Genomic DNA, 23,040 nt, shown 5'->3' with positions numbered 1-23,040 from the left:
AGGTGAGAGGGAAGGGGCCATCTTCCTGGATGCCCAAGCACCATTAAATCTAAATCTAAATGTGCCCAATCCGATGGTGATCAAAGACCCTCAGAGCAGAAACTGAATCTCTAGCAACCGCCTGGCGCTGCAAACCCATCGCGGGTGGTCCAGGCCGAGGGGTGCAGCCGGCTCCCTGGGGTGTGAGCCTCGCTAACCGTAGCCCCCATGGGAAGCTTCTGATGTCATTGCACTTCCTGTGGCCCCGCCGGGCTGGGGGAGTGTGGTCTTCCCAGTACCCACCCCCCAACCCCTGCACGGGGACCTGAAAGTTCGCAAACCTTGTCAATTAACACCTTTGGGTTCCTGGGAAATTCAAGGAATTCCAGATATTCATCGCGAAATGTTTGTGCATTGAGCTGATTTTTGCCCTGAATTGTGGCTCTTTGACGCAGCCTCCCCTGCGTCAGACACACGTCTGGCCATCTGCTCAGCACCTGTTTGTGGGGTTTCTCTTCTCTTTGGAGAAGGCCAGTCGGGGAGGATGAGGACTGACGAGGGGAAGGTGTTTGCACCCCCAGGACCCATCCCCGCCACATGCAGGTCCCCAAACGGCCAGGGCCACGCGCTTGGGACCTCGCGGTTCCCGCAGGCTGGGGTGGAGGGGCTGTTCTGTTGAGGGCTTCACAGGAAACCTCTTGCCTTTGTCTCAGCCTTTTCTTGCTTATTAACTTGTCTCGACATTTAAGTAGAAAGCTTTGTTGCTGCTACAAAGGAGAGAAGAAGGACATTTCAAACGAATGCTAAAGAAGTAGCCCCTGTTCAGGGAGTTCAAAGCGATATTCTGCTCTTCTGCAGGTTTTAAGTCAATTACCGTTTGATTCTGTCTGGTATTTTGCTTTTGAGGTCGCACAGCGTCTTTGCTTCGCTGGCCTCTGACTTGCTGTTCTCTGGCGTCTTTCAGACATAATGAAGCCTACACGTGGACCAACCCTACCTGCTGTGTCCACAACGTGATTATCGGGAAACTCTGGATAGAGCAGTACGGGACGGTGGAGATTGTAAACCACAGGTAACGGCCCCCGACAGTCGTGCAGCGGTCAAAGTCAGGGTGGCAATGCAGCACCCAGAGCACCAGCTGGCACTCAGCCTGTGGTTTCACGCTGCTGTCAGCTTCTCCGGGCCCCTCCCTGGTCCCCCGTGCCCCTCGGCCTCCAGACGGGCCTCGCTGGCTGGGAGGCCCCACACGTGGTGGTGGTTGGATCTGATTCTGGTTGGCACTGATCGAAGTCATCATTACTGCTCTGTGTTGATATTTCTTTGTCTTTAGTCACAATAGTGAATTTATTTTGAAATTTTAAACTACACTGAAGAATGGTGTGATTCCCTGATGAAAATAGAGTGACCATTCTCAAATGTTGTCCACTGTCCAGTCTGTCAGACCTTATTCCTAGAAGTTCATGGCTGGTTGGCTTTGTTATATCTATTAAGATGTAATTTACATGTCATAAAATCCACCATGTAAAGTGGACACTTAAATGGTTTTTAGTAAATCTACTGAGTTGTGCAGCCATCGTCACAAGGAAGTGCTCGAAGCTTTCCGTCTCCCGGAAAGATCCCCGTGCTGTCCACTCGGGCCTAATGCCGCCCCGCCCTGGGCGGCCTCCAGTCTGCCCGCTCTCTCCCACCCTCCCTCCTCCTTTCTCTCCCTCTTTCCTGGATGTTTCATGTCTACAACAGAAGCCTGTTTGTTTTCCCCGCAGAACTGGAGATAAGTGTGTGCTTCATTTTAAACCGTGTGGATTGTTTGGAAAAGAACTTCACAAAGTGGAAGGGTACATTCAAGACAAAAAGTAGGTCCACGTGTGGGTTGGGTCACAGGGTGCCTGGACGGCGTATGTGTCTCTGCAAAAGACGTAGTTGTGCCGGTGACATCTGCCAGGGAGGACAAGTTATGACTCTTTCTTGTTTAGAAAAAGCATTTCATTACTGAGCACAGAAGGAGATAATGATGAATTTTAAGTGCACCATTCAGGGTGGTGACTGATGGAGCCCGGCTTCCCCTTCTTTGAGGGTAAAAGATCTGGGTCTGTTTTCTTTTGATAAAATGGATGTGAGAAAGTTCAACATTTTCACTGAGAGATAAAACTGCAGTTGTGCAAACAGGACTGAGATTTTAGAATTTGACCATGTGTTTCCTTCTCTCTCCTGGCATCCGTAACAGTTGTCAGGCAAAACCCAAACACTAGCTTATGAGCATCATTCTCATGTGATTTGTTCTTTCCAATCTGGAAATTTGGGACTTTTAAAGTTTTTGTGAGCAGAGAAATGGCCAGTAGTAATTTTAACAAATTTTGGGGGGGTCCCCCACGTTATGTGTTGGGTCTCAATTTCTCTCTCTCTCTTTTTTTTCAATAAGTAACTTGGGCCGTATAACAGCCATAAGATTCCTTCCAGCTCCTAAAATATATACATTTTTGAGTAGAAGTTTCCAGTGTAAAGCAGTGGATGCTTTTGCTCCATCCCACTCTACTGGGTACCAGAAATTCACCTGTTCTAATTCCTTAAAACACCTTTAGACGTAAGACTCTGACCACTTCACCCCTTGAAGTAAGTTAGGACCTGGTATGTGGACTTCACGGGACAGCGTTCCTGTTAGTGGGAATAGCACTGACCCGCCCTGTGGTCAGCTCATCCACAGAAGCAGGCCACGGAGCGGACGCCCACCGGCACTCAGTGAGCCGTGCCAGTCCCGTTCTGAGTTTCTGGTTTTCCGCCCGACATTGGATGCTCTTTCCTGACGCTACATCTCTTGGAGACAGAGAGTGTCTGCCAGGCTGTCTGCCGAGTGAGGACTGGCCACGTGTCCCTGCCTGCTGGCCCTCCCAGCACATCCCGCTGCAGGCGGGGCAGCCTTTCCAGGGAGTGCGTGGCCAACTGTATGCTCTCCCCTGAGGAAGACGTGAGAAAAAAAAAAACAAGGGCCCAACACGGTTGGCGTTGTTCCTTTGGAGTCAGGCAGAGAACTCTGATGGCTGATCTGGAAAGATCTGTCGAGGTTATTACGAAATGAAAAATGTGGGGCTTCCCTGGTGGCGCAGTGGTTGAGTCCGCCTGCCGATGCAGGGGACACGGGTTCGTGCCCCGGTCCAGGAGGGTCCCACATGCCACGGAGCGGCTGGGCCTGTGAGCCATGGCCCCTGAGCCTGTGCGTCCGGAGCCTGTGCTCCGCAATGGGAGAGGCCACAACAGTGAGAGGCCCGCGTACCGCAAAAAAAAAAAAAAATGTGGGCAGACAGTGACAGGGGTATCTGACTTGAGGTTATGAAGATAAAGCAGACCACATCAGCTGAATATGGGGAGGGTTGTTTATGTGGTTTATAGAAAAAGGGCTGCAGGACACACGGTACATAAAAATGTAATGTATTTCAAAAATAACAATCGGGAGCATAGGGTGTTAAACGTAATAACGTCGTACGCTTGCTCTCACGTCATCTCGTCTCCTGCGGCCCGTCTTTCGCCCTTCAGGTTTTTGTACCTTCATTTTCTCTTTTCTGCTTTCGTGAAGGAATGTGAATAGTTAGTCTCAAAAGCCACGAGTAAGAGATGCTAAAATGAAACTTTTCATCTTTGCATTTACACCCAGCAATATCCCTAAAATTTATAAGAAGACATGCCAGAATGAGAATTTAGTCCATGGTCACAATTAAGGTGCTGCACGTTTAGATGAATGGTTTATAATTGTTAACTGGTAACTTGGTTTTAAAAAATTCCCTTTGACTACAGCAAAAAGAAGCTCTTTATGATCTATGGCAAATGGACGGAGTGTTTGTGGGGCCTGGACCCTGCTGCGTACGAGTCCTTCAAGAAGCAGGAGAAGAGAACCGATTCCCTGCGGAAGACAAAGCTGGTGAGCGGCTCCGTGCGGCGTCCCCCCGCGGGTGGGGTGGGTGGTTGGAGCCTAGCCGGGTCTGCCTTCGTGGCCCCAGCTGCAGAGGGTGAATAACAGAACCTGTCTCTCAAGCGAAGCTGCTTGTCTTCTGATTCTGGACGGGGGAGGAGTTCACCTGCGTCCCAATCGTGCCTCTACCCGCCCCAAGCCTGGCGGAATCAGAGGACACCTCCGTTTTCTTCTGGATACTTCTCTTTTTTTTTGGCCACACTGCGAGGCATGCGGGATCTAGTTCCCCGACCAGGGATCGAACCTGGGCCCCTGCAGTGGGAGCACAGGGTCTTAACCACTGGACCGCCAGGGAAGTCCCTCTTCTGGATACTTCTTCATAAATCTCCTGTTTCCCTGCACCTTGTTAGCTTAGACCCATTAAACAAGCAAGTGAATGTCACTTCTGCGTTTCTAGTTCTGAGTACCAGGTAACATACCCAACAGTTGGAAAGTTTTCACAAGGATACTTTCCCCTTGGAGCTTTGGAATACTGATTTTCTTTTTTTTAAAAATTAATTAATTAATTTATTTATTTTTGCTGTGTTGGGTCTTCGTTTCTGTGCGAGGGCTTTCTCTAGCTGCGGCAAGCGGGGGCTGCTCTTCATTGCGATGCGCGGGCCTCTCACTGTCGCGGCCTCTCTTGTTGCGGAGCACAGGCTCCAGACGCGCAGGCTCAGTAGTTGTGGCTCACGGGCCTAGTTGCTCCATGGCATGTGGCATCTTCCCAGACCAAGGCTTGAACCTGTGTCCCCTGCATTGGCAGGCAGATTCTCAACCACTGCACCACCAGGGAAGCCCTGGAATACTGATTTTCTTAAGACTAGTTCTACTTGAGCTTAAAACTAGAAGTGATAGTTCAAAAGAGGTGTCACATTTTTCTAGATGATAAATTAGACTGTACCAAACCTGAGGTGTTCAATATTTGTTTAACAAAATATTCAGCTGCCACTGGGATTGATAGTGCTTTCTGTTTGTTTGCTTGGCCATGCCACGTGGCATGTGGGATCTTAGTTCCCTGACCAGGGATTGAACCTGTGCCCCCTGCAGTGGAAGCGCAGAGTCTTAACCACTAGACTGCCAGGGAAGTCTCCCGTTAGTGTTTTTATATTGTGATATTTCATGGGTGCTATTAAACATCGTTTCTAATAATGCTCTTTTAAACTAAAAAAAAAACAGTAAAGTTCCATTTAAAGACCATACAGTGGAATGTTAAATCCATTTAGTGATGTGTTTTAGTGCATTAGCTTGGCTTTGTCGCCCCTTTGGGGAACCTCACAAGGAGGGAGCGTTTTGTGTGGGTACTTGTCACTGAGCTGTGTCTTTATTTAGCTTCTGGCACCAAAGCACATAACCTGCAGGTGGGGAGGACTCCAAGGCTGTGCTTCTCACGGTTTAAGTGTCTCCCTTCACAGCTGCCTGAATAACCACTCTGTTCCTCCCCTTCGTCCCGTTGATTTTGAAAAAGAAGTAGCAGTTGCACCTTTTTATTGAGACGTGATCCCCAGTCTAGAAACGCTGAAACACCCTGAAATCACCAAGTGCGAACCCCGTCTCGACTGAGCAGAAGCGCAGCTCGTGGGGGAATAACTATCTGGAGAGGCATCCTCAGCCTCCTTAGGAGGTGTCGCCCCGTCCGGTCACACCCAGAAGGCTGTGCGGGCTCCCCCCACAAGGAGGGCGGTGCCTGGCTGCCGTCTCGGGGGCTCCGGGCGGGGCTGGAGGGGCTCTGGGAGCACCGAGATGCTGTGTCTTTCAGGACGACTGCCCCGAGAAGGCCGACGGCGACGTGGTGGACGCCGTGCCAGAGGCTCAGGAGACGGTGCAGGTCATTCCGGGCAGCAAGCTACTCTGGAGGGTCAACACCCGGCCCCCCAACTCTTCCCAGGTCCGCGCCCCCTGCCCCAGCCAGGCCCCCCAGCCGTCCACCGTCACCCAAGGGACTCCCTGCCCTCCAAGCCCTGACCCCGACACATCAACACTGTGCACACATCACAGTACCCGGGTTACACTGCGAGCCCTCAGAGCCTACACGGGCTGCGTCTTAACAAAAGGGTTTCCAAACCAGTTTCGAGAGATTATTTTTCTGAATCGTCAGTTTAGGTGCTTAAATGCATTTTGATGTTTGTTTTTGAAAATTGCGCTTATAATTTGCATTACATATAATAAACTTATTAAATGTAATGCAAAATTATAAGTACAATTATAATTAAATATAATTTAATTATAAATATAATAAATTTATTATATTTACAGTAATGTATAATGTAACAATAATTATATGAGAACTATAACACATGTAATAAATTATATTTTATTTTAATATATTATAAGTTATATGTTAGTTATATATCAAACACATACACAACATACTACAAGATTTTTTATTGTATTGTCACATCCTATAAGCAAAGCACGGCATGTGCAAAATAAAGGAAACAAAACAAAACATTCATCGGTAAATACATTACCTCAGCACAGCCACTAATTATAGTTTTAGTAGAGTACAAACTAGTATAAAATAATAGCAAAAAAAGCTTATGTTTAAAAATAACACTCATTCCTTTGGTTCAGTGAGCATCTGCTGAGTCGGTGCGGGTGGGCCCAGGTCAACGCGAGCAGAGCCCGAGGGCAGGGCAGGCGAGGATGCCGGCCCTATGCAGCAGAGCCACCAGCCTGATGGGCTGGGGGTGGGCCTCCTGGGCCCTGGTGACCTGGAGCAGGACCTGGGGGAGGCGGGGCTGGGGAGGACGTGGCCATCCAGCTGCTTTCCGGCAGGGGATCGGCCAGGGCCCAAGCCCCACTGCTCCTCTGAGTGATGTGGGGGTCATTCGAGCAGCGAGGGGACCAGGTGGGCCCCTCTGGCCGCTTGCGGAGATAGACTTCGGGGGCCAGAGCGGGAGGGAGGCCAGGTGGGAGGCGAGTCCCCAGGTCTGGGCTGTCGGGAGGCAGAGGCTGGGGGGCCGTGGGTGCAGCAGCCCCCCCGGAGGAGCTGAGCTGGAGACTCCCGTCCAGCCCCCAGGATGTGAGAAGGCAGACGGTGTGGGTGGGACGACAGGGTGAGGGCCTGGGTGCCCCACGCGGGGGCGGAGGGGAGGAGCCCCAGGCGAGTGCGTGTCAGGGCAGGGAAGGAGCCCTGGCCCCGGTGACCTTGACAGCAGTGTCTCCAGGGAGCCGGTGGCACTTGGCTGCTCTGAAGGGGTTTAGAGTGTCGGTGGCCTCCAACTGTGAAGAGTGCACAGAAAAGAGTGCCATTTATAGTAACAATTTCTGTGCCTGCTCCTCCAGATGTATAATTTCACGAGCTTCACGGTTAGTCTCAATGAACTGGAGACGGGCATGGAGAAGATCCTGGCCCCCACCGACTGCCGGTTGCGCCCTGACATCCGAGGCATGGAGAACGGCAACATGGGTGCGTGGCCCTGGCTGAGCGGGTGGGCGCAGGAAGGGAGCGCATCCGCGTTAACCAACCACGCTTCACGTCTTCTAGATGGCGCTTCTCAAAATGTCTGTGGGGAAAGAGTTTAAAAATTTCTAGTTTGCTGCAGCCCAATTCTTCTCTAAATAAAATAAGATTGAATTACTAGGAAAATGAAATGAAAAAGAATACATGGAAAATGCAAGTACCCTGTCTTCTTATTAGGTTCAACAGACAGTAAGATTACATTTCAGAAGCTGGACACATTGTTATTTAAAAGTCGCTTGGCTGGAGGGGCGCCCCCGCATGCCCGCCCAGGCCCGAGGCCCCTCTGCCTGCCAGGCTGGGCTGCGCTGGCGTCTGCGCTGGCGTCCGGACCTGGCCGTGTGCTTGTGCACTCACGCCTGGGTTTGGTTTCCCGCTGACGGCCTTTACTGTCTGTGGTTTGCTAACCCAAGTGTGACTCTTCATCTGGGGTCGGGTGTGAGGGGTGCTCCAGCATCTGCCCTCTCAGCCCTCAGCTCTGCCTGTCACCCTGAGCCCTGACCCAGTCCCCTGTGCTTGCACCCAGATCTGGCGAGCCAGGAGAAGGAACGGCTGGAGGAGAAGCAGAGGGAGGCCCGGAGGGAGCGGGCCAGGGAGGAGGCCGAGTGGCAGACGAGGTGAGCCGCCTGGTGGCCACGCGGGCAAGGAAGGGGGGAGGGGGCCGCACACCCACCGGGGCTGAGCAGAAGCTCCCCCGTGTCCCGTAAGATGGTGGCCAGCAGCTCTGGGCTGCGTGTCAACTGACGTGTGATGTGATGATGCCTAATTAGAGGGGCCACGATCCCAGGGGGAAGAAAAGACCGACGGCCTTGTCTTGTCCACTGGCCTCCTGACTGCCTGCTCTGTGTCGCAGGTGGTTTCACCGAGGCAGTAACCCGTACACTGGGGCCCCCGACTGGCTGTACGTGGGGGGCTACTTCGAGAGGGATTTCTCAGGCTGCCCAGACATCTACTGAGAGACCGACCGGCCCCTGGACCTGGAGAGCCGAGAGGCTAGACTCCGTCAAGTGGCTGCTCTGAGCTTCGGTCACAGCAGAAGCCGGCTTTTCTCACGGCACCACCCCTGGTTGAGGATTCAGTTCTCATCAACGTCTGATTGCCAGACAGTTGACTAGTGTTGCGGCCTCTTCAGGAAGCTTCACTTGGGATCCTCATGTTTCCATTAAGGTTTGACAAGGAAAATTCTTTCCAGCCCCCTTTTATGCGACAGAAGCCGAGCCGGGGCTGGTGTAGCTTGCAGCCCCCCTTAATTACAAACGTTACAAATAACGGAAGTGACAGGACGGGTCCACATTCCTCCTTAGAACGCGGTGGCAAAGTGTTTCTGAAAGTATTTTAAATTTGAACCAATAACAGGAAAAGATGGATCTTGAAAAAAGTCCCACCAAGAGCTTTATAAAGGCCAGGAATTGCTTTCTAGATTACAGTAACGCGAAAGTGAAGATTTCCAAAGCATCTGATTGAATGAAATGAAAAGTTGTCAGAGTCTGTATTTTGTACCAGTCTTCAATAATGTAAAGATTACTTTTGATATTTAAGTTCAAACTACTTGAATAATATTTTGCTGAAGAGCAAGATAGGCATTAACATCACGTGTACACTGTCCAAAGTGAAGCATTACCATGACAACCGAGGGTGGCCAGAAACCTTGACAAAAAGTCCCCAGACGGCTCCCAACCCCGACAGGTTTGGGAGCCCGCCTCTGGCCCCCAGGGCTCCCCGGTCACTGCAGGCCACACCCACGTCACAGAGTGAGTCTCACGCCAGTTGGCCTGTCCCTGCAGCACCTGTGTTCCTGTCCTGCATGTGTGAAATACGAGGGACCCGCCTCTGGGGGCACCGAGGCGGGGGGGGTCCTAGCCGTCTGCTCCCAGTGGTGCCATGCCCGTTGTGTGTCCACCTCTGCACACGTCTGCACCAGTGACTGTTTACTTTCTGTAGAGAAGCCAGCACCACCGGTCATTGCAGAGCTCTTTGAATTGAAGACAATCTGCGGTGTGCACAGACGCACACCTGCACACGCACGCGCACACCCACGCACCTGTATGCAGGGGTGGCTTCTCAGTGAGAGGGTGTCGGCATTTTGTGTCCCAGCTTCAAAATCACGTTTGTAATTAAAACACTTTTAAAAGCAAATCGTTGCTCTGAAGGCTTGATTCTGTAGCTTCGGAAACCCGAGGCTGGGTATCGGGGTCGAATCCCAGCGCGTTTGCTCGATGGGGCCCAAGCGGGGCCGCCGGTGACACACGGAAGCTCCCGAGGATGTGTGATCTTTACGTCTTGCAGAGAGGTTTTGACAGGCCTGGTCGTTAGGGTGGGGAGCCCTGTGTCTCTGGTCGGGCGGTGGCGGCGGCGGCGGCGGGGATGGGCTCCTTTTCCAGGGAGTGTGGGGGGGACCCAGGACGCATTTAGAGCAACAGTGTTTAGGGCAGTTTGACAGCCTCCGTGGACTATCCCATTTCTCACCACCTCCAGTAATTTACCATGAGGTTTGCATCTCTAGGTCCTCCCTGAGGTCAGATTCCACGTGGCCCCAGTAGCCGCTTCCTTCGCACGATTCAAGAGTCAAAGGAGAAAGGGCAGGACAGCCGATGACCTCAAAGCATGACCGTTATGATCCTTTAACCACTGTGTTCACAGATGCTAACACCCACCAAAGCTGCCCCCTCAACTTGGCCGCCGTGACACACTGGGATGTTGGGTGTTTCTCTCTAATAAAGAGAGAAACTCTAATACAGAGTTTCTCTCTAATAAAGATCCTCGTGGAAGGATCTTCCCGAAACACGGGGAGAAGAACCCAGTACAGCGCTGATGGCCTCTGGGCGCCCCGGGCCGATGTTGCTGGCCACTTGTGCCAATGAGCATGGAGCCGTCCAGCTGGAGGCGTTGCCATCTGCTTGCTGGGTCCTCGTCAGGACCTGAGGCCAGGAAATCAGAACAGGAGAGAAGGGCCGGGCATCTCCCGCGAGCCAGCCAGGCCTCCGGGTCGCCGCAGCAAGAAGCTTCCTCTCAGGACACCTGCTCCTGGGAAAAAGTGCTCCCCGCGGAGCTGGGGATTTACAGCTTTGGCAAGTCTCACGTAGCCACCAAGAACAATGAAGTGAAGACATTGTTTAAAATGCTAATAAGCTTCCAAAAATCAGAAGCGAGAATAGCCCTCCTCCTGTCTACCCTTGCGCAGCGCTACCGGGGGGGGGGGGGACTGCTCAGTGAAGCCTTGCGTCCTGTGTGGAGCTATCGGCCCTGCAGGAGAGTTCAGTCAGTAGAGAGTTCCTACTGGCCCTGGCTTCATCTTCCAAAGGATCTTCCTGTGTCCAAAGTGGGTGCGAAGATTGGGGTCCCCTGATAAAAGGGCCTGTCACCAGACCTGCAGGACATCAAGTGGTGTTTCCCTCAATACACGTCATCTTTGGGCCTATCTTGTACGTTCTCAGTGTCGGTTTCTTCACGACGTGAAAATGCCATTTCGGTATTTCTCGGTACGAGTTTCCTGGACCGTCAGCCCTCAGCTGGATGCACTGCTGCATTCCGTCTTTGTGAACCAACCACCCTGGGCCAAACGTCTGGTGAAGGGCTGCTTGGTCTCTGCAGAGGGTGACAGTGCACAGACTGGGGCCTTCCCCCATTGTGCCATGAACGCTGGGGGTCCTATCCGTGCAGCACGAAAACGTCAGGCGAGAAAACACGTAGTGAAATGGATTTATTGTTATAATTTTATAATACGTAATAACTGTCAATATTCCTCTATATAAACTGAATCAACCATTCTCAGGTTTTTTGGGAGGCCTGCACAGATCTGTGGAGATAAATGTTAAGCGCTAGCCCTGAATAGAGATTCTTTGCAAATGGGTGGTAGTTGACATTTGTACTGAACAATTTTTCACTGTCTGCTGCTCTGGCCTGTCTGGCGAGGACTGCAAATCAGCTGTGGATGTGTCCTTGAGACCAGGCGTCAGACGTTTGGCCTGTGTGTTCTGTAGGATGGCCCCGTTAACGGATTGTTTCGGAAAACTGCTTGTTACAGCGAAGACGGGGCTCGGGCACATGAGATGGATGACGGGGTCTGGGTTCTCTGGGCAGGGAGGAGCTCTGATGGACTCTCTTCCCTCCTGGGGATTGGAGCCTGTTGCTGGAAGCAATGGAATGCCCAGAACACAGTGTTCACTTGACTCAGAGGTCCCTGTGCCTGACCTGCTGCCCTGATGGACTCTCTTCCCTCCTGGAGATTGGAGCCTGTTGCTGGAAGCAGCGGAATGCCCAGAACACAGTGGTCGCTTGACTCAGAGGTCACTGTGCCTGACCTGTTGCCCTAGGTGCCCAGCAGCTGTGCGCTTCCCAGGAGGGTGAGCTGAGAGGAGGTGGTGATCCCAGTAGCCACGGTGGCTCCTGGCAGAGGGACAGAGTGTCCACACGACTTTAATGTCCTGGGAATGCCCAGGTGCATAGATGTGGGGCTTCACCATGGCCATGGTGTCTGACTGTGGGGACCACAGAGCATCAGCCCTGCCAGAGCCCGGGCCTGGTGTCCTGGGTGCTTAATCTCCACAATTACCATCCAGACTGACCCATCGAGGAGGAAGGGGAGGCGCAGGAAGGTGGGCTTGCCTGAGGTTTCAGAGCAGGTAAGTAGAGGACATGGAATTCAAACCTTGACATACGGTGAAACTCACCCTTGTGTGCAGTTGACAGATTCATACCATCTTGTAACCATCAACACAATCAACATATATAGTTTAATGGCAAGGTTCAAGTGGGAAAGGACTGTCTTTTCAACAAATGGTGTTGGGAAAACTGGATATTTACATGCCAAAGAACAGAACTGATCCTGACCTCACACCATATACAAAAATTAACTCAGAAGAGATCAAAGATCTAAACAATAAAACTCTTAGAAGAAAATATAGAGCACAGAGTTCACAACTTTGGACTTGGCAGTTATTTCTTGGATATAACACCAAAGGCACAGGCAACAAGAGAGAAAAAACCAGACAAGTTGGACTTTATGAAACTTTAAACACATTTTGTGCATCAGACACTAGCATCAGAGTAAACAGGCAATGGGAGAAACTACATGCAAGTCAAACATCTGATAGCAGGTTAATATCCAGAATATATAGAGAACTCCCAAAACTCAGTAACAACAACAAAAACCTGATTCAAAAATAGGCAAAGGGGGCTTCCCTGGTGGTGCAGTGGTTGAGAATCTGCCTGCCAATGCAGGGGACACGGGTTTGAGCCCTGGTCTGGGAAGATCCCACATGCCGCGGAGCGGCTGGGCCCGCGAGCCACAATTACTGAGCCTGCGCGTCTGGAGCCTGTGCTCCGCAACGGGAGAGGCCGTGATAGTCAGAGGCCCGCGCACCGTGATGAGGAGTGGCCCCCACTTGCCACAACTAGAGAAAGCCCTCGCACAGAAATGAAGACCCAACACAGCAAAAATAAATAAATAAATTAATAAAAAAAAAAATAGGCAAAGGACTTGAATAAACATTTTTCCAAAGGAGATATACCAATGGCCAATAAGCATGTGAAAACATGCTCAACATCATTAATCATCAGAGAAAGGAAAATCAAAGCTACAACGAGATACCATCTCATACCCATTAGGATGGCTAGTAGTAAAAAAAAAAAAAAAACGCCAAATCCAGAAAACAACAAGTTTTGGCAAGGATGTAGAGAAACAGGAACGCTTGTGCACTGTTGGTAGGAGTAAAATGATACAGCCACTGTGGCAAACAGTATGGCGGTTCCTCAAAAAATGAATAATAGAATTACCATGTGATCCAGCGGTTCCATTTCTGAGGATTTGCCCCCCAAAATTGAAAGTAGGGCCTTGAAGCAATATTTGTTCAGTCATGTTCATAGCAGCATTATTCACAATAACTGAATCGTGGATCAGCATCCATGCACTGATGAATGGATAAGCAAAATGTGAGGTAGACGTACATACAGCAGAAGATTATTCAGCCTTAAAAAGGAAGGAAATTCTGACACGTGCTACAGCACAGATACAACTCGAGGATATTATGCTAAGTGAAAAAAGCTAGTCACAAAAAGACAAGTACTGTATAATTTCATATATAGGAGGGACTGAGGGTAGTCAGATTCATAGGGACAGTAGGTAGAATGGTGCTGGGGTCAGGGACAGAGGGGGTGGGGAGTCAGTGTCTAATGCAGACAGTTTCAGTTTTACAAAATGAAAAGTCTGAAGATGGATGCTGGTGATAGCTTCACAGCATTATGAATGTATTTACTACCACTGAACTGTACATTTAAAGATGATTAGGATGCTAAGTTTTCTGTTATGTGTTATTTTACCACAATAAAAACAAATTGGAAAAAAAAATCAGTGGTCGCCAGGGGTTACGGAAGAGGGAGGGAAGGACAAGGCAAAGCACAGAGGATTTTCAGGGTAGGGCAGATGCTCTGTATGATGCTGTAATGGACACATGTCACTAAGCATTTGTCTGAACCATGGATTCAAGACAAAGCATGAACCCTGATGTAAACTCTGGACCCTTGGGGACATGATGTGTCCACGTAGGAGCATGGATTGTAGCAAACACACCGCTCTGGTGGGGATGCGGATGGCGGGATGTGGATGGTGAGGAAGCCTGTGGGGTTGTGTGGGAACACCACTTTCTGCTCAGTTCTGGTGTGAACCTAAAATTGCTCTAAAAAAGAAAATCTATTGTTAAAGAAAACAACAACAAAAGCACCTGCCAAACTGTTTTCTCAAGTGGCTGTGTGCCATTTTGTATTTCCAACACCAAAGACTCCACAGCACTTAGTATTGTCAATTTTCTTTTCTTTCTTTTCTTTTTTTTTTAGCCATTCTAATAGGTGTGGGGTTTTTTTGTTTTTTAAATTTTTTTTTCGGTACGCGGGCCCCTCACTTTTGTGGCCTCTCCCGTTGTGGAGCACAGGCTCTGGACGCGCAGGCTCCGGACGCACAGGCTCAGCGGCCATGGCTCACGGGCCCAGCCGCTCCACAGCATGTGGGATCTTCCCGGACCGGGGCATGAACCCGTGTCCCCTGCATCAGCAGGCGGACTCTCAACCACTGCGCCACCAGGGAAGCCCTAATAGGTGTGTTTTAATTTGCGTTTTCCTTATGAATCCTGCCGTCCACCCTTTCCTGCACATCAGGCACCTGGACACCCTCCTTGTGAGACGTTTGGGCACGTCCTTGCCAGCTTCCTTGTTGCCACCCCTGTGCCCACAGTCGCTGCACCCCCTGCCTTTCACCTGAGGGAGGCACTGAGGCTCAGGGAGACGGGCTGGGTTCACAGAGCCCACGCTGGGGTGGGCGCTCGGACTGGCCTCCACGATGCCCGTCTACCTGTAGCTTGTTTCCTTACTGTAGATTTTCCACGGAAACTAGTGAAAGTGTATAAAACTGTGTTTTTTGAGCCCTCCCAGGGCACAGGCTCCCTTGGCTCGGGGAGAGGAAATGTGCATTAGGGGCCCCTCTGAGGTCACTGCCCGGAAGGGAAGCACCATCTCCAGGTTCTGGAAGGTTGGCTTCCGTGTGGCCTCTGGTGGCAGCTTTTTAACTTTTCAAGACTTTGGACAAGTGACACCTGCCTGCTGGCCCCTTCTCAGGGAAGCCAGATTGGTTTTCTTACTGTTCTCTTGCCTGGTTTCACAAGGCCCAGGACAGTATTGCTGCGGGGGTGGCGACCGCGGTCACAGGTCACAGAATGGCTTCAGGCTTGCCGTTCCCACCGCTTTGGTCTCTGGAATCCTCTAGATTCTCAAAAATTATCAAGAACCCCACAGAACTTTTGTGTTATGTGAGTTTTATCTATGGATATTTACCACATTATACATTTAAAAATAAATATTAACTAATTTAAAAATAACAAACACATTTCTTATTAACACAAATAATATTTTTAAATGAAAAACAGCTCGATTTTCTGTAACAAAAAAAATTAGTGAATCTTTAGATCATAAAACAATGGATACAGAACTTGTGGTATTCCATCCATCAGAATATTATACAGGAGTTAAAACGGATGGGTTAGAGCTACATGTGTCAACATGAATAAAAAAAAAACAATGTTGCATAAAAGAATACTTTTCACTTTCATACCTTTCATAAAAAGCTTAAAAACAAATTTTACATACACACAGATTGATAGTAAACCAAGCATGCCTGGAGCAGGGAGTCACATGTCACTGTCAGTGTGGGGCTGGGAGGGCACATTGCTCCAGGTGTGCGTGTTCTGCTCTGCAGAAATGTACAGAGGTGTAAATGATGGGGAAAACAAAAGCAGTGGGAGGGCAGTGCCTCACATTTATCTAGTCCAGGTTTGTGGAGGGCAGCTGCCTTCACTCTGTTCTGACTGCACACATCAGACAGGGGATGAGCGGGCAGCCGCGACGCTGCTGTTATAGGTGGGTCTGGGGAGGATGGAGGGCAGTAATGTCATCACTACTGTGGGGGAGGGCTGGGGGACCCCCAGGGCCCGGGGAGTTTGGGGGGCAGTTACTGAGCGGGGTCTGGGGGCGCGGGGCCGGACCACTGCCTAAACCCCGCGTTGTGCGCCGCACGCGCCCCCACGAGACCACCGCTCGTCTGGAGGGCGCTGGGCCCACGCGCCAGCGTCCGGGGCTGCAGTCGATCACCTTCCCCCCGGGACGCGAACCTGAGAGACCCCGCCCCGCTCCCCGCAGGTGCCCCCGCTCGGCCAGCCCCGCGGTCCGGGGGTTCCGGGTCCAATGCCCACCGCTCGGCCCGCGCCCGCCTCGCCGTTCCCGGCGCCGTCGCTAGGGGCCGCCGCCGCGCCGCTATGACACAGCAACAATAGAGGCCGCTCTGGCCCGCACGCTGCCGGCCCGCGCTTCCGCCGGAAGAGAGCCGCCGGCACGGGGGCGGGCCTGGCGGCGCGATGGGCGGCCGCCCTCGCCAATCGCCCGCGGGACAGCGCCCGTCCCTCACCTGACGGGGCCCAATCGGCGGCGAGAGAGGTGAGTGGGGCGGGGCAAGCGGGGGCTTCCGGCGGGGCCCGGCAGGCGCCGAGGAGGAAGAGCGAGCCCTGACGGCGCCTCTCTGCTGAGTCTCGGCGCGGCCCAGGTGCGGGGTCGCCGGGGGCGGGGACGGTTACGGAGGCGGCCAGGGGCGGGGCCTGTGCCTTCTGAGGCCCCCGGGCGGGCGCCGGGTCGGCGGGGGCTGGAGAGGCTGGGGGCCGGGTGGGGGCCGGTTGGGGGCCGAGCGCGGGCGGGGGTTCTCGGGGCCTGACTCTCGGGCAGCTCGGCCGCCGTCCCGGGCCTGCCGAGGGCGTCGGGCGGTGGGGCCTGCGGGTGGGAGCGGGTCGGCCGGCCGCGGGCCTGCGTTTCCCCAGGTGCTCGGGTTTTCTCTCCGAAGGGAGCGAGCCGGCCGCGCTGCAGTTTACCGGCGGTGTGTCCGATGGAAACTAGGTTTAGGCCCAAGTGTGGTCTCCCATTCAGTGTGGTAGCGGTGTGCCTGCCCAGCTCGAGGTTTTAAATCTTTCGGAGCCGCAGGTTAAAGGACAGTTTATTTAAAAAGTACGGAAGGTGGTGTTGGCGAGGGTCTCCCGCTGTGATGGGGTCTAGATGCAGAGGTAAATTTCGTTGTTTGAGAACCACAAGAAGCTGGGGACCTGGCTCCACGGGCTCAGGTACCGTGGGGTCGGTCCACCCCAGGAGGAGTTCGGCAGCAGCTGTTGGGCGGCTGAGGCCTGTCCCCTTGCTCCCAGCAGGGGAGCCCGTTCCAGTTCCCGCGTAGCGTCTGGAGGTGCTACGGCATTGACCGTAGTTAGGAGGACCACGGTAGTGACCGGCTCTGCATGCTGGTCCCTCTTTCAGGATGACGACTTCAGGCGCTCTGTTTCCAAGCCTGGTGCCAGGCTCCCGCGGGTCCTCCAACAAGTATTTGGTGGAGTTTCGGGCCGGAAAAATGTCGTTGAAAGGAACTACTGTCACCCCAGATAAACGGAAAGGGCTTGTGTACATTCAGCAGACGGATGACTCGCTCATTCACTTTTGCTGGAAAGACAGGACATCGGGGAACGTGGAAGACGTAAGTGTCTGGGAGCCTGAACCTCATCCCAAGGACTCCCGTCTAGTCGTCAGCACGGCGTGGTTTTTACAGGAGGGCACCGTGCTCTGGGCACAGAGCAGCCGTTTCACAGTTTGGAGTGTGTTGGTGGGAAGCGTGCATCCACTCGTTTAGTGCCCTCATCAGCTGTTTTCTTTTGCCTGTGGGGCTTCCTAGTCTCAATGATTATATAGATTTCTCCTGTCCGCGTACGTGTGTTTAAAGCTGAAGATTAGGTGCCTAGAATTGGAGAAACCATGTAAAAATCCTGACCTTTATCACAGCCCTCCCGAAAGCTTTCTCTAGCAGTCATCTTATTTAGTGTTCTTTGTTCTTCAGACTAAATCGTTTTTCGTTAGGTTCGAGAGCAGGTCAGAGTTGACTTTTTAATTCATCTTGGAATGTTGCTCCCAAAACGCCTCTGTTACAAATCCTTCAGGCGCCGGAAGCGCTCCTTCCCTGCTCAGCACCGAGCCCCTCTCCTGGCCCTCACGACCTTCGTGCGGTGCCTCAGACGCTCGTTTGTCTGCCCTGCGGAGACCCTGCTGGTGACGGGCGTGGCGACTTGTTGGCGTCCGTGTCCCGTGTCCTCTCCCCGCACCCGCACTCACTTAGGCACAGGGTCCAGCCTGTTTTCCTGGAGGTTCTGGGGCTCCGCAGTGCTGTTTTCGTGGAGCTGACTCTGCTGTCCTCTACCCTCTGTAGGATTTGATCATCTTCCCCGACGACTGTGAGTTCAAGCGCGTGCCTCAGTGCCCCAGCGGGAGGGTCTACGTGCTCAAGTTTAAGGCGGGGTCCAAACGGCTCTTCTTTTGGATGCAGGTATGTAGGTTTTGTTTGCATTTTGTCTTTTCTCCCTATCATAAAATTAGGTTAGAAGCTTGTTCGCCGGATGGTAGAATTCGCTTTCACAGACCAGCTGGTGCTGACCATGCTTGCCATGGGACCTAAGGATTCCAGTGTATCGCCTTGTGGTGGGGGGCACTGGGGACAGGCTCCGCCAGAGTCCAGACACTTGTAGCTGGGCTTTGGGTGCCCTTTCGAGGATGGAGTTCCCTGGCTGACCGACAGGAGTGGCCTCCAGGCCGGGTCCTGTCTCTGCCTGTGGTTTGCTCGTCTCCCAGTGGCCCCCCCACCCAGGGTCATGAGCAGCCTGGACCAAAAGCAGGGGTGAGCCTGCGTGGTGTCCCTTGTCATGCCTCTTCTCCCGTGGTGTGCTGTGTGGGTCTCTGGGTGGCGGTGCACCGGGCGGTCCTCGTGCCCACTGGAAGTGGATTTGCTCGTGCAGTGGGTGTGCACCTGCGTTTGTCGTTTTGACAGAGGTCGCACCGCTGCCCTCCCCCAGCACCTTCTAGAACAGGGCAGGAAAGTTTGTCCTCTTTGTGGGCTGGATGGTCTGTGTTGCACCTGCTGAAGTAGTGTGACAGTGGCCGTGGACAGGAAGTAAATGATGGGCGCAGCCGTGTTCCAGTAAAACTTTATTTGCAAACACAGATGGGGTCGTGGTTTGCCAGTCGCTGGTGTAGAGCTTGTTTCTCCACAGTTTCGCCAAAAAAGTTGTCAGACTCACACCACCCACTGCGTTTTCTGCTCCCCTCTGCTCTGAGGTCAGGGCTGCGTCTTGTGTGCCTCCCACCGGCCCCCACCCCGTGACCCTGCAGGCCCACGGCACACACACTCAGTGACTCTTGGATAAATGAGTCGTGGGTGCTCTGTCTCACAGTTCTGGGGGCGCCCACAGGGGGGTGCTGCCTGATGCCCCCCGCCCACACCCAAGTGCTCATAGTCAGTGCCCAGCTAACCCTGGAGGGCCACTGGCTGGTCAGTGGACAGTGGTGTGGTAGCAGGGTGATTTCACGGCAGTACACGTGTTGAAGGATGTGCGGTTTTAGACCGTCGCGGAAAGAACCGCGTCCGGAGGGCCAGGGCGTTGCCGTGTGCTGAGCGCTCCTCGTGCTTGAGTCTCCCCGCCTGTACCATGGGGGTCGGCACAGCCCCAGCGGGCCCGTCGGGCTGCTGTCCCCGTGCACCCTGCCGGGGCCTCTCCTTGCTGTGACCGCGGACAGGCGGCCACCTCTCCGGGCCTCAGGCCCTTGTCAGGACGGTTGTTGATGGGCGGGCCGCTCAGCTGCGCTTGCTGCCGTGTCCTCCCCGCAGGAGCCCAAGACGGACCAGGACGAGGAGCACTGCCGGAAGGTCAACGAGTACCTGAACAACCCGCCGATGCCCGGAGCCCTGGGGGCGAGTGGGAGCGGAGGCCACGAGCTGTCTGCGCTGGGCGGTAATGGTCACCTCCCCGGCTGTGCGGTGAGGTCAGAGTAGGTTTCCGCCGACGTGGATCCCTGGTGGCGCGGGCCGGTGGTCTTTAAATGGAAGTGGAGGTGTCCAGGTTAGAAGCGCCTGTCGGCCGTTCCCCCTCGATGCTCCCATCTCCACGTGGCGAAGCGGTGTACGAGCCCATCTGCGCTGGCTCGTGTCGGGAGACCCTCGCCCCGCAGCGCGGGGCAGCCGCGGCGTGCCTGCGCACAGCTGGAGGCCCGGGCCTGAGCGCCTCCTGTCTTGCAGGTGAGGGCGGCCTGCAGAGCCTGCTGGGGAACATGAGCCACAGCCAACTCATGCAGCTCATCGGCCCCGCCGGCCTCGGAGGACTGGGTAAGGTGCCGTGGGCCCGCGGGAGCCTTTGTGCGGAGGTGAACACCTTGCAGTTTCTCATTGGCTCTGAGCGACACCTGTCAGTGTTCTGTGCCCTGGCCTCCCTGGGGAGGGGGCTGGTTGGACGTAGGGTTTGACCTGGGAGCTGGGTGGGCAAGGCCTTCCAGGGCCCCCAGGGAAGGCCCAGTTCCATACATCGGGGGAGCACGGCTGGCTGAGGTGCCGGGCCTGAGAAGGCGGGCTCGGGGCCCCTGGTCTCCTGGGCTGGCCTGCCTGCTGCCGGCTCCTGTCGGGCTCGCGTTGTGTTTCTGGGACACTTGGGAAACGCTGGTTACTTTGTACGGGATTTGAACTCCATGTTCCCTTGAACCCAGGTGCATTAGTAGGGTCACGGGATGGAGAAGTGATCTGATTTAGCAGATCCAGCTGCCAGGACACACCTGAGTAGTCGCTGCTCCTGGGCCCCCGCAGGCCTGCTGTGGTCACCACCTTCCCCTGCTTGCCCTTTCTGCTCCTGGGTGGGGGCGGGTGGGGGCGGGCAGCCCTCGGGCTGGGCACTATGTGTGAGCTGGTCTCCTTGCTCCTGGTAGGTGGCCTGGGGGCGCTGACGGGGCCGGGCCTGGCCAGCCTGCTGGGGAGCGGAGGGCCTCCCACGAGCAGCTCCTCCTCCAGGTGAGCTTCACGCCGCGCATCTGGCGTGGCCGAGTCCCCTCCTCCACGGGGGCCGGACGTAGGAGGTGCCGAAGGGCAAAATAGGTGTCTGGGGGGGTGGGTCCGTCCCTTTTCGTGGTTCCGGCTCTTCCGGGGCTCCAGCAGCACGAGCATGGGGGCAGGACCGACATGTTTGGCGCCTGGTGGGCGCGTAGCCACTGCAGCGCCGGCCTCGCTCTTGCCAGCTCCCGGAGCCCGTCAGCAGCGGTCACCCCGTCCTCCACCGCCCCTTCCACGCGCGCCACCCCAGCCCCGTCCGCTCCAGCAGCTGCCTCGGTGAGCAGCCCGAGCCCCGCGCCCAGTCCAGGCAACGGAGCCAGCACAGCAGCCAGCCCGACCCAGCCCATCCAGCTGAGTGACCTTCAGAGCATTCTAGCCACTATGAACGTGCCGGCCGGGCCAGGAGGCAGCCAGCAAGGTAACACGTGCTCCTCGGCCCCAGGCTGGGGGGGTGAAGGTGCCCGCTGCCCCCCACCCGCCCGCTGATGGCCGCCTGCTTGTGCCCCAGTGGACCTGGCCAGCGTGCTGACGCCCGAGATCATGGCCCCCATCCTTGCCAACGCGGATGTCCAGGAGCGCCTGCTGCCCTACCTGCCGTCCGGGGAGTCGCTGCCGCAGACCGCGGAGGAGATCCAGAACACGCTGACCTCACCCCAGTTCCAGCAGGTAGGCGCGTGGCCCGGGTGCCCCGCTGTGCGCTCGGAGTGGGGGACACTGTCCAGTGCAGCACGGCCCCCGCCAGCGCTGAGCGCCCCTGCGGCTCCCCCAGTTCTCTGCATGGACTCAGGCGCCTGGCTCTTCCTTGCAGGCCCTGGGCATGTTCAGCGCGGCCTTGGCCTCGGGGCAGCTGGGCCCCCTCATGTGCCAGTTTGGGCTGCCTGCAGAGGCCGTGGAGGCTGCCAACAAGGGCGGTAAGTGCTCGTCCCTCCGCCTCTCTGCCTCAGTTGAGGCAGAGGTGGTTTCCTCCTGGCGTTTGAAGGAACAGGCCTCCCCTGTCTGTCTGTGGAGCACGGGGCTGGCTTGTTCTGATGGCCCTGGCCTCCAGCTGATTTTCACCTCCCAGCCCCCTGGTCAGCAGGGCCAAGCCAGGGCCTAGAAAGGTCACCTCGTGCTTTTAAATTCGTTTTAGATGTGGAAGCATTTGCCAAAGCCATGCAGAGCAGTGCCAGCCCCGAGCAGCAGGAGGGGGGCGGGCAGGACAAGAAGGATGAGGAGGAGGACATGAGCTTGGATTGAGTCGCCTGCTGTCAAGAGGGCTGGCCTCCCGGCCGTGCGACCTCAGCAGTGGCGTGTGTGAGCGCACCCCTCTCACCTCTGTCCCAACTTGCTATCAATAAAAGTCTTTTCTTTTATCTGCCAACTCTGGTTTGTCTGCGTGCCCGGGGTGGGTTGCGACGGCCCCGTCCGTCCGTCCCCCTATCATCAGCCCGCCGGGAGCTGGTGCGGGAAGCCCCTCCAGGCCCTGGTTCTGATGGACTTTGAGGGGCTCCCCACGTGAGCGCGCCCTGCTCACCGCGGACCTCCAGACCCGCTGGACTTTTCTTTTTCTCCATTTAAAGTTGACACTCGGTTACATAGAAGTGACTTTAATTTTTGTTTCAAGAAGCAGGGATGAATGACTTACAGATCTCCCATCAAAAACTGGTGGAAGGGGAATTTCATAATTAAACTGAAAGATAAAAAGTATAAAACCCCCATTTTGCAGTGTTTTACCCTTTCCCTTAGAAAGTCAGACATAACTTAAACCATTCCCAGAAATAAGACTCATCACCCGGAGAATCTGGAGCCTACATAAACAAACGTACACAAACGTCATCTAAACAATCGGCCGAGGGCGGTGTTGTCAGCGGGTTGTGTGGAGGTTCTGGGGGTTCCAGGGGGCAGGACCCTGCCCGACGGGGCGGCCTGCCTGGGAGCTCCGGGCCTGGGGCTCTGAAGACCCTCTCTCCTGGCTGCTGGAGCTGGTGGCTGGGGTCCCAGAGGGGCAGCTGTGCTACGTGGCTGGGCAGCCGCCGGCCCCCACTGCCCCCTGCACGCCCGCAGCGTGAGGCCAGGAGACCAGGGCCTGGTTCACCACCAGGTTCCGCATGCAGCCGCGGTAGGCGGGAGGCCGCGTCCAGGGTTCTGGGGGTGGGGGAGGGAAGGAGACGGGTCGGAGCAGAGGCCGGCATCCCACCAGGCCTTGGTCTCCCCGCCGGGGTGGAAAGCAGGGTGACCCCGGTGCCTGGT

General features: G+C 54.6%; 3 protein-coding genes across 6 annotated transcripts in view; 2 read left to right on the top strand and 1 right to left on the bottom strand.

Moving 5' to 3' along the window:
* The window catches only part of OSBPL2 (oxysterol binding protein like 2), a 43,304-nt gene extending 33,795 nt beyond the window's left edge, over positions 1-9,509 (top strand). For all 3 annotated transcript variants that reach the window (XM_060120507.1, XM_060120506.1, XM_060120505.1), the window contains 7 exons: positions 944-1,051; positions 1,743-1,832; positions 3,766-3,889; positions 5,679-5,807; positions 7,208-7,331; positions 7,909-7,999; positions 8,236-9,509. In XM_060120507.1, the coding sequence (XP_059976490.1) occupies positions 944-1,051; positions 1,743-1,832; positions 3,766-3,889; positions 5,679-5,807; positions 7,208-7,331; positions 7,909-7,999; positions 8,236-8,338 (769 nt within the window). In that variant the 3' untranslated portion in view covers positions 8,339-9,509. The remainder of the gene's footprint in view (positions 1-943; positions 1,052-1,742; positions 1,833-3,765; positions 3,890-5,678; positions 5,808-7,207; positions 7,332-7,908; positions 8,000-8,235) is intronic.
* Positions 9,510-16,376: 6,867 nt separating this feature from the next.
* Positions 16,377-22,163, top strand: ADRM1 (ADRM1 26S proteasome ubiquitin receptor). Its single transcript, XM_060078581.1, has 10 exons — positions 16,377-16,464; positions 17,217-17,430; positions 18,154-18,270; positions 19,606-19,729; positions 20,014-20,100; positions 20,691-20,772; positions 20,997-21,229; positions 21,320-21,477; positions 21,620-21,722; positions 21,941-22,163. Exons 2-10 carry the CDS (start codon positions 17,218-17,220, stop codon positions 22,045-22,047), a joined length of 1,224 nt encoding a protein of 407 aa, XP_059934564.1. The 5' UTR covers positions 16,377-16,464; position 17,217; the 3' UTR covers positions 22,048-22,163.
* A 233-nt stretch (positions 22,164-22,396) lies between these two features.
* LAMA5 (laminin subunit alpha 5) overlaps positions 22,397-23,040 on the bottom strand; it is a 53,443-nt gene continuing 52,799 nt past the window's right edge. For both annotated transcript variants that reach the window (XM_060079480.1, XM_060079481.1), the window contains one exon: positions 22,397-22,935. In XM_060079480.1, the coding sequence (XP_059935463.1) occupies positions 22,805-22,935 (131 nt within the window). In that variant the 3' untranslated portion in view covers positions 22,397-22,804. The remainder of the gene's footprint in view (positions 22,936-23,040) is intronic.

This window comes from Mesoplodon densirostris, chromosome 16 (genome assembly GCF_025265405.1).
Source record: "Mesoplodon densirostris isolate mMesDen1 chromosome 16, mMesDen1 primary haplotype, whole genome shotgun sequence".
Lineage (NCBI taxonomy): Eukaryota > Metazoa > Chordata > Mammalia > Artiodactyla > Ziphiidae > Mesoplodon > Mesoplodon densirostris.
The sequence above is the reverse complement of the archived record's forward strand: the minus strand, read 5'-3'. Positions and strand labels throughout refer to the sequence as shown.

Bases quoted from the DNA above. Each gene is read 5' to 3' on its own strand.
- ADRM1 (XM_060078581.1), top strand. From the start codon at position 17,218: ATGACGACTTCAGGCGCTCTGTTTCCAAGCCTGGTGCCAGGCTCCCGC. The intron at 18,271-19,605 runs GTATGTAGGTTT...TCCTCCCCGCAG, and splicing joins GGCTCTTCTTTTGGATGCAG to GAGCCCAAGACGGACCAGGA. The intron at 21,723-21,940 runs GTAAGTGCTCGT...AATTCGTTTTAG, and splicing joins GGAGGCTGCCAACAAGGGCG to ATGTGGAAGCATTTGCCAAA.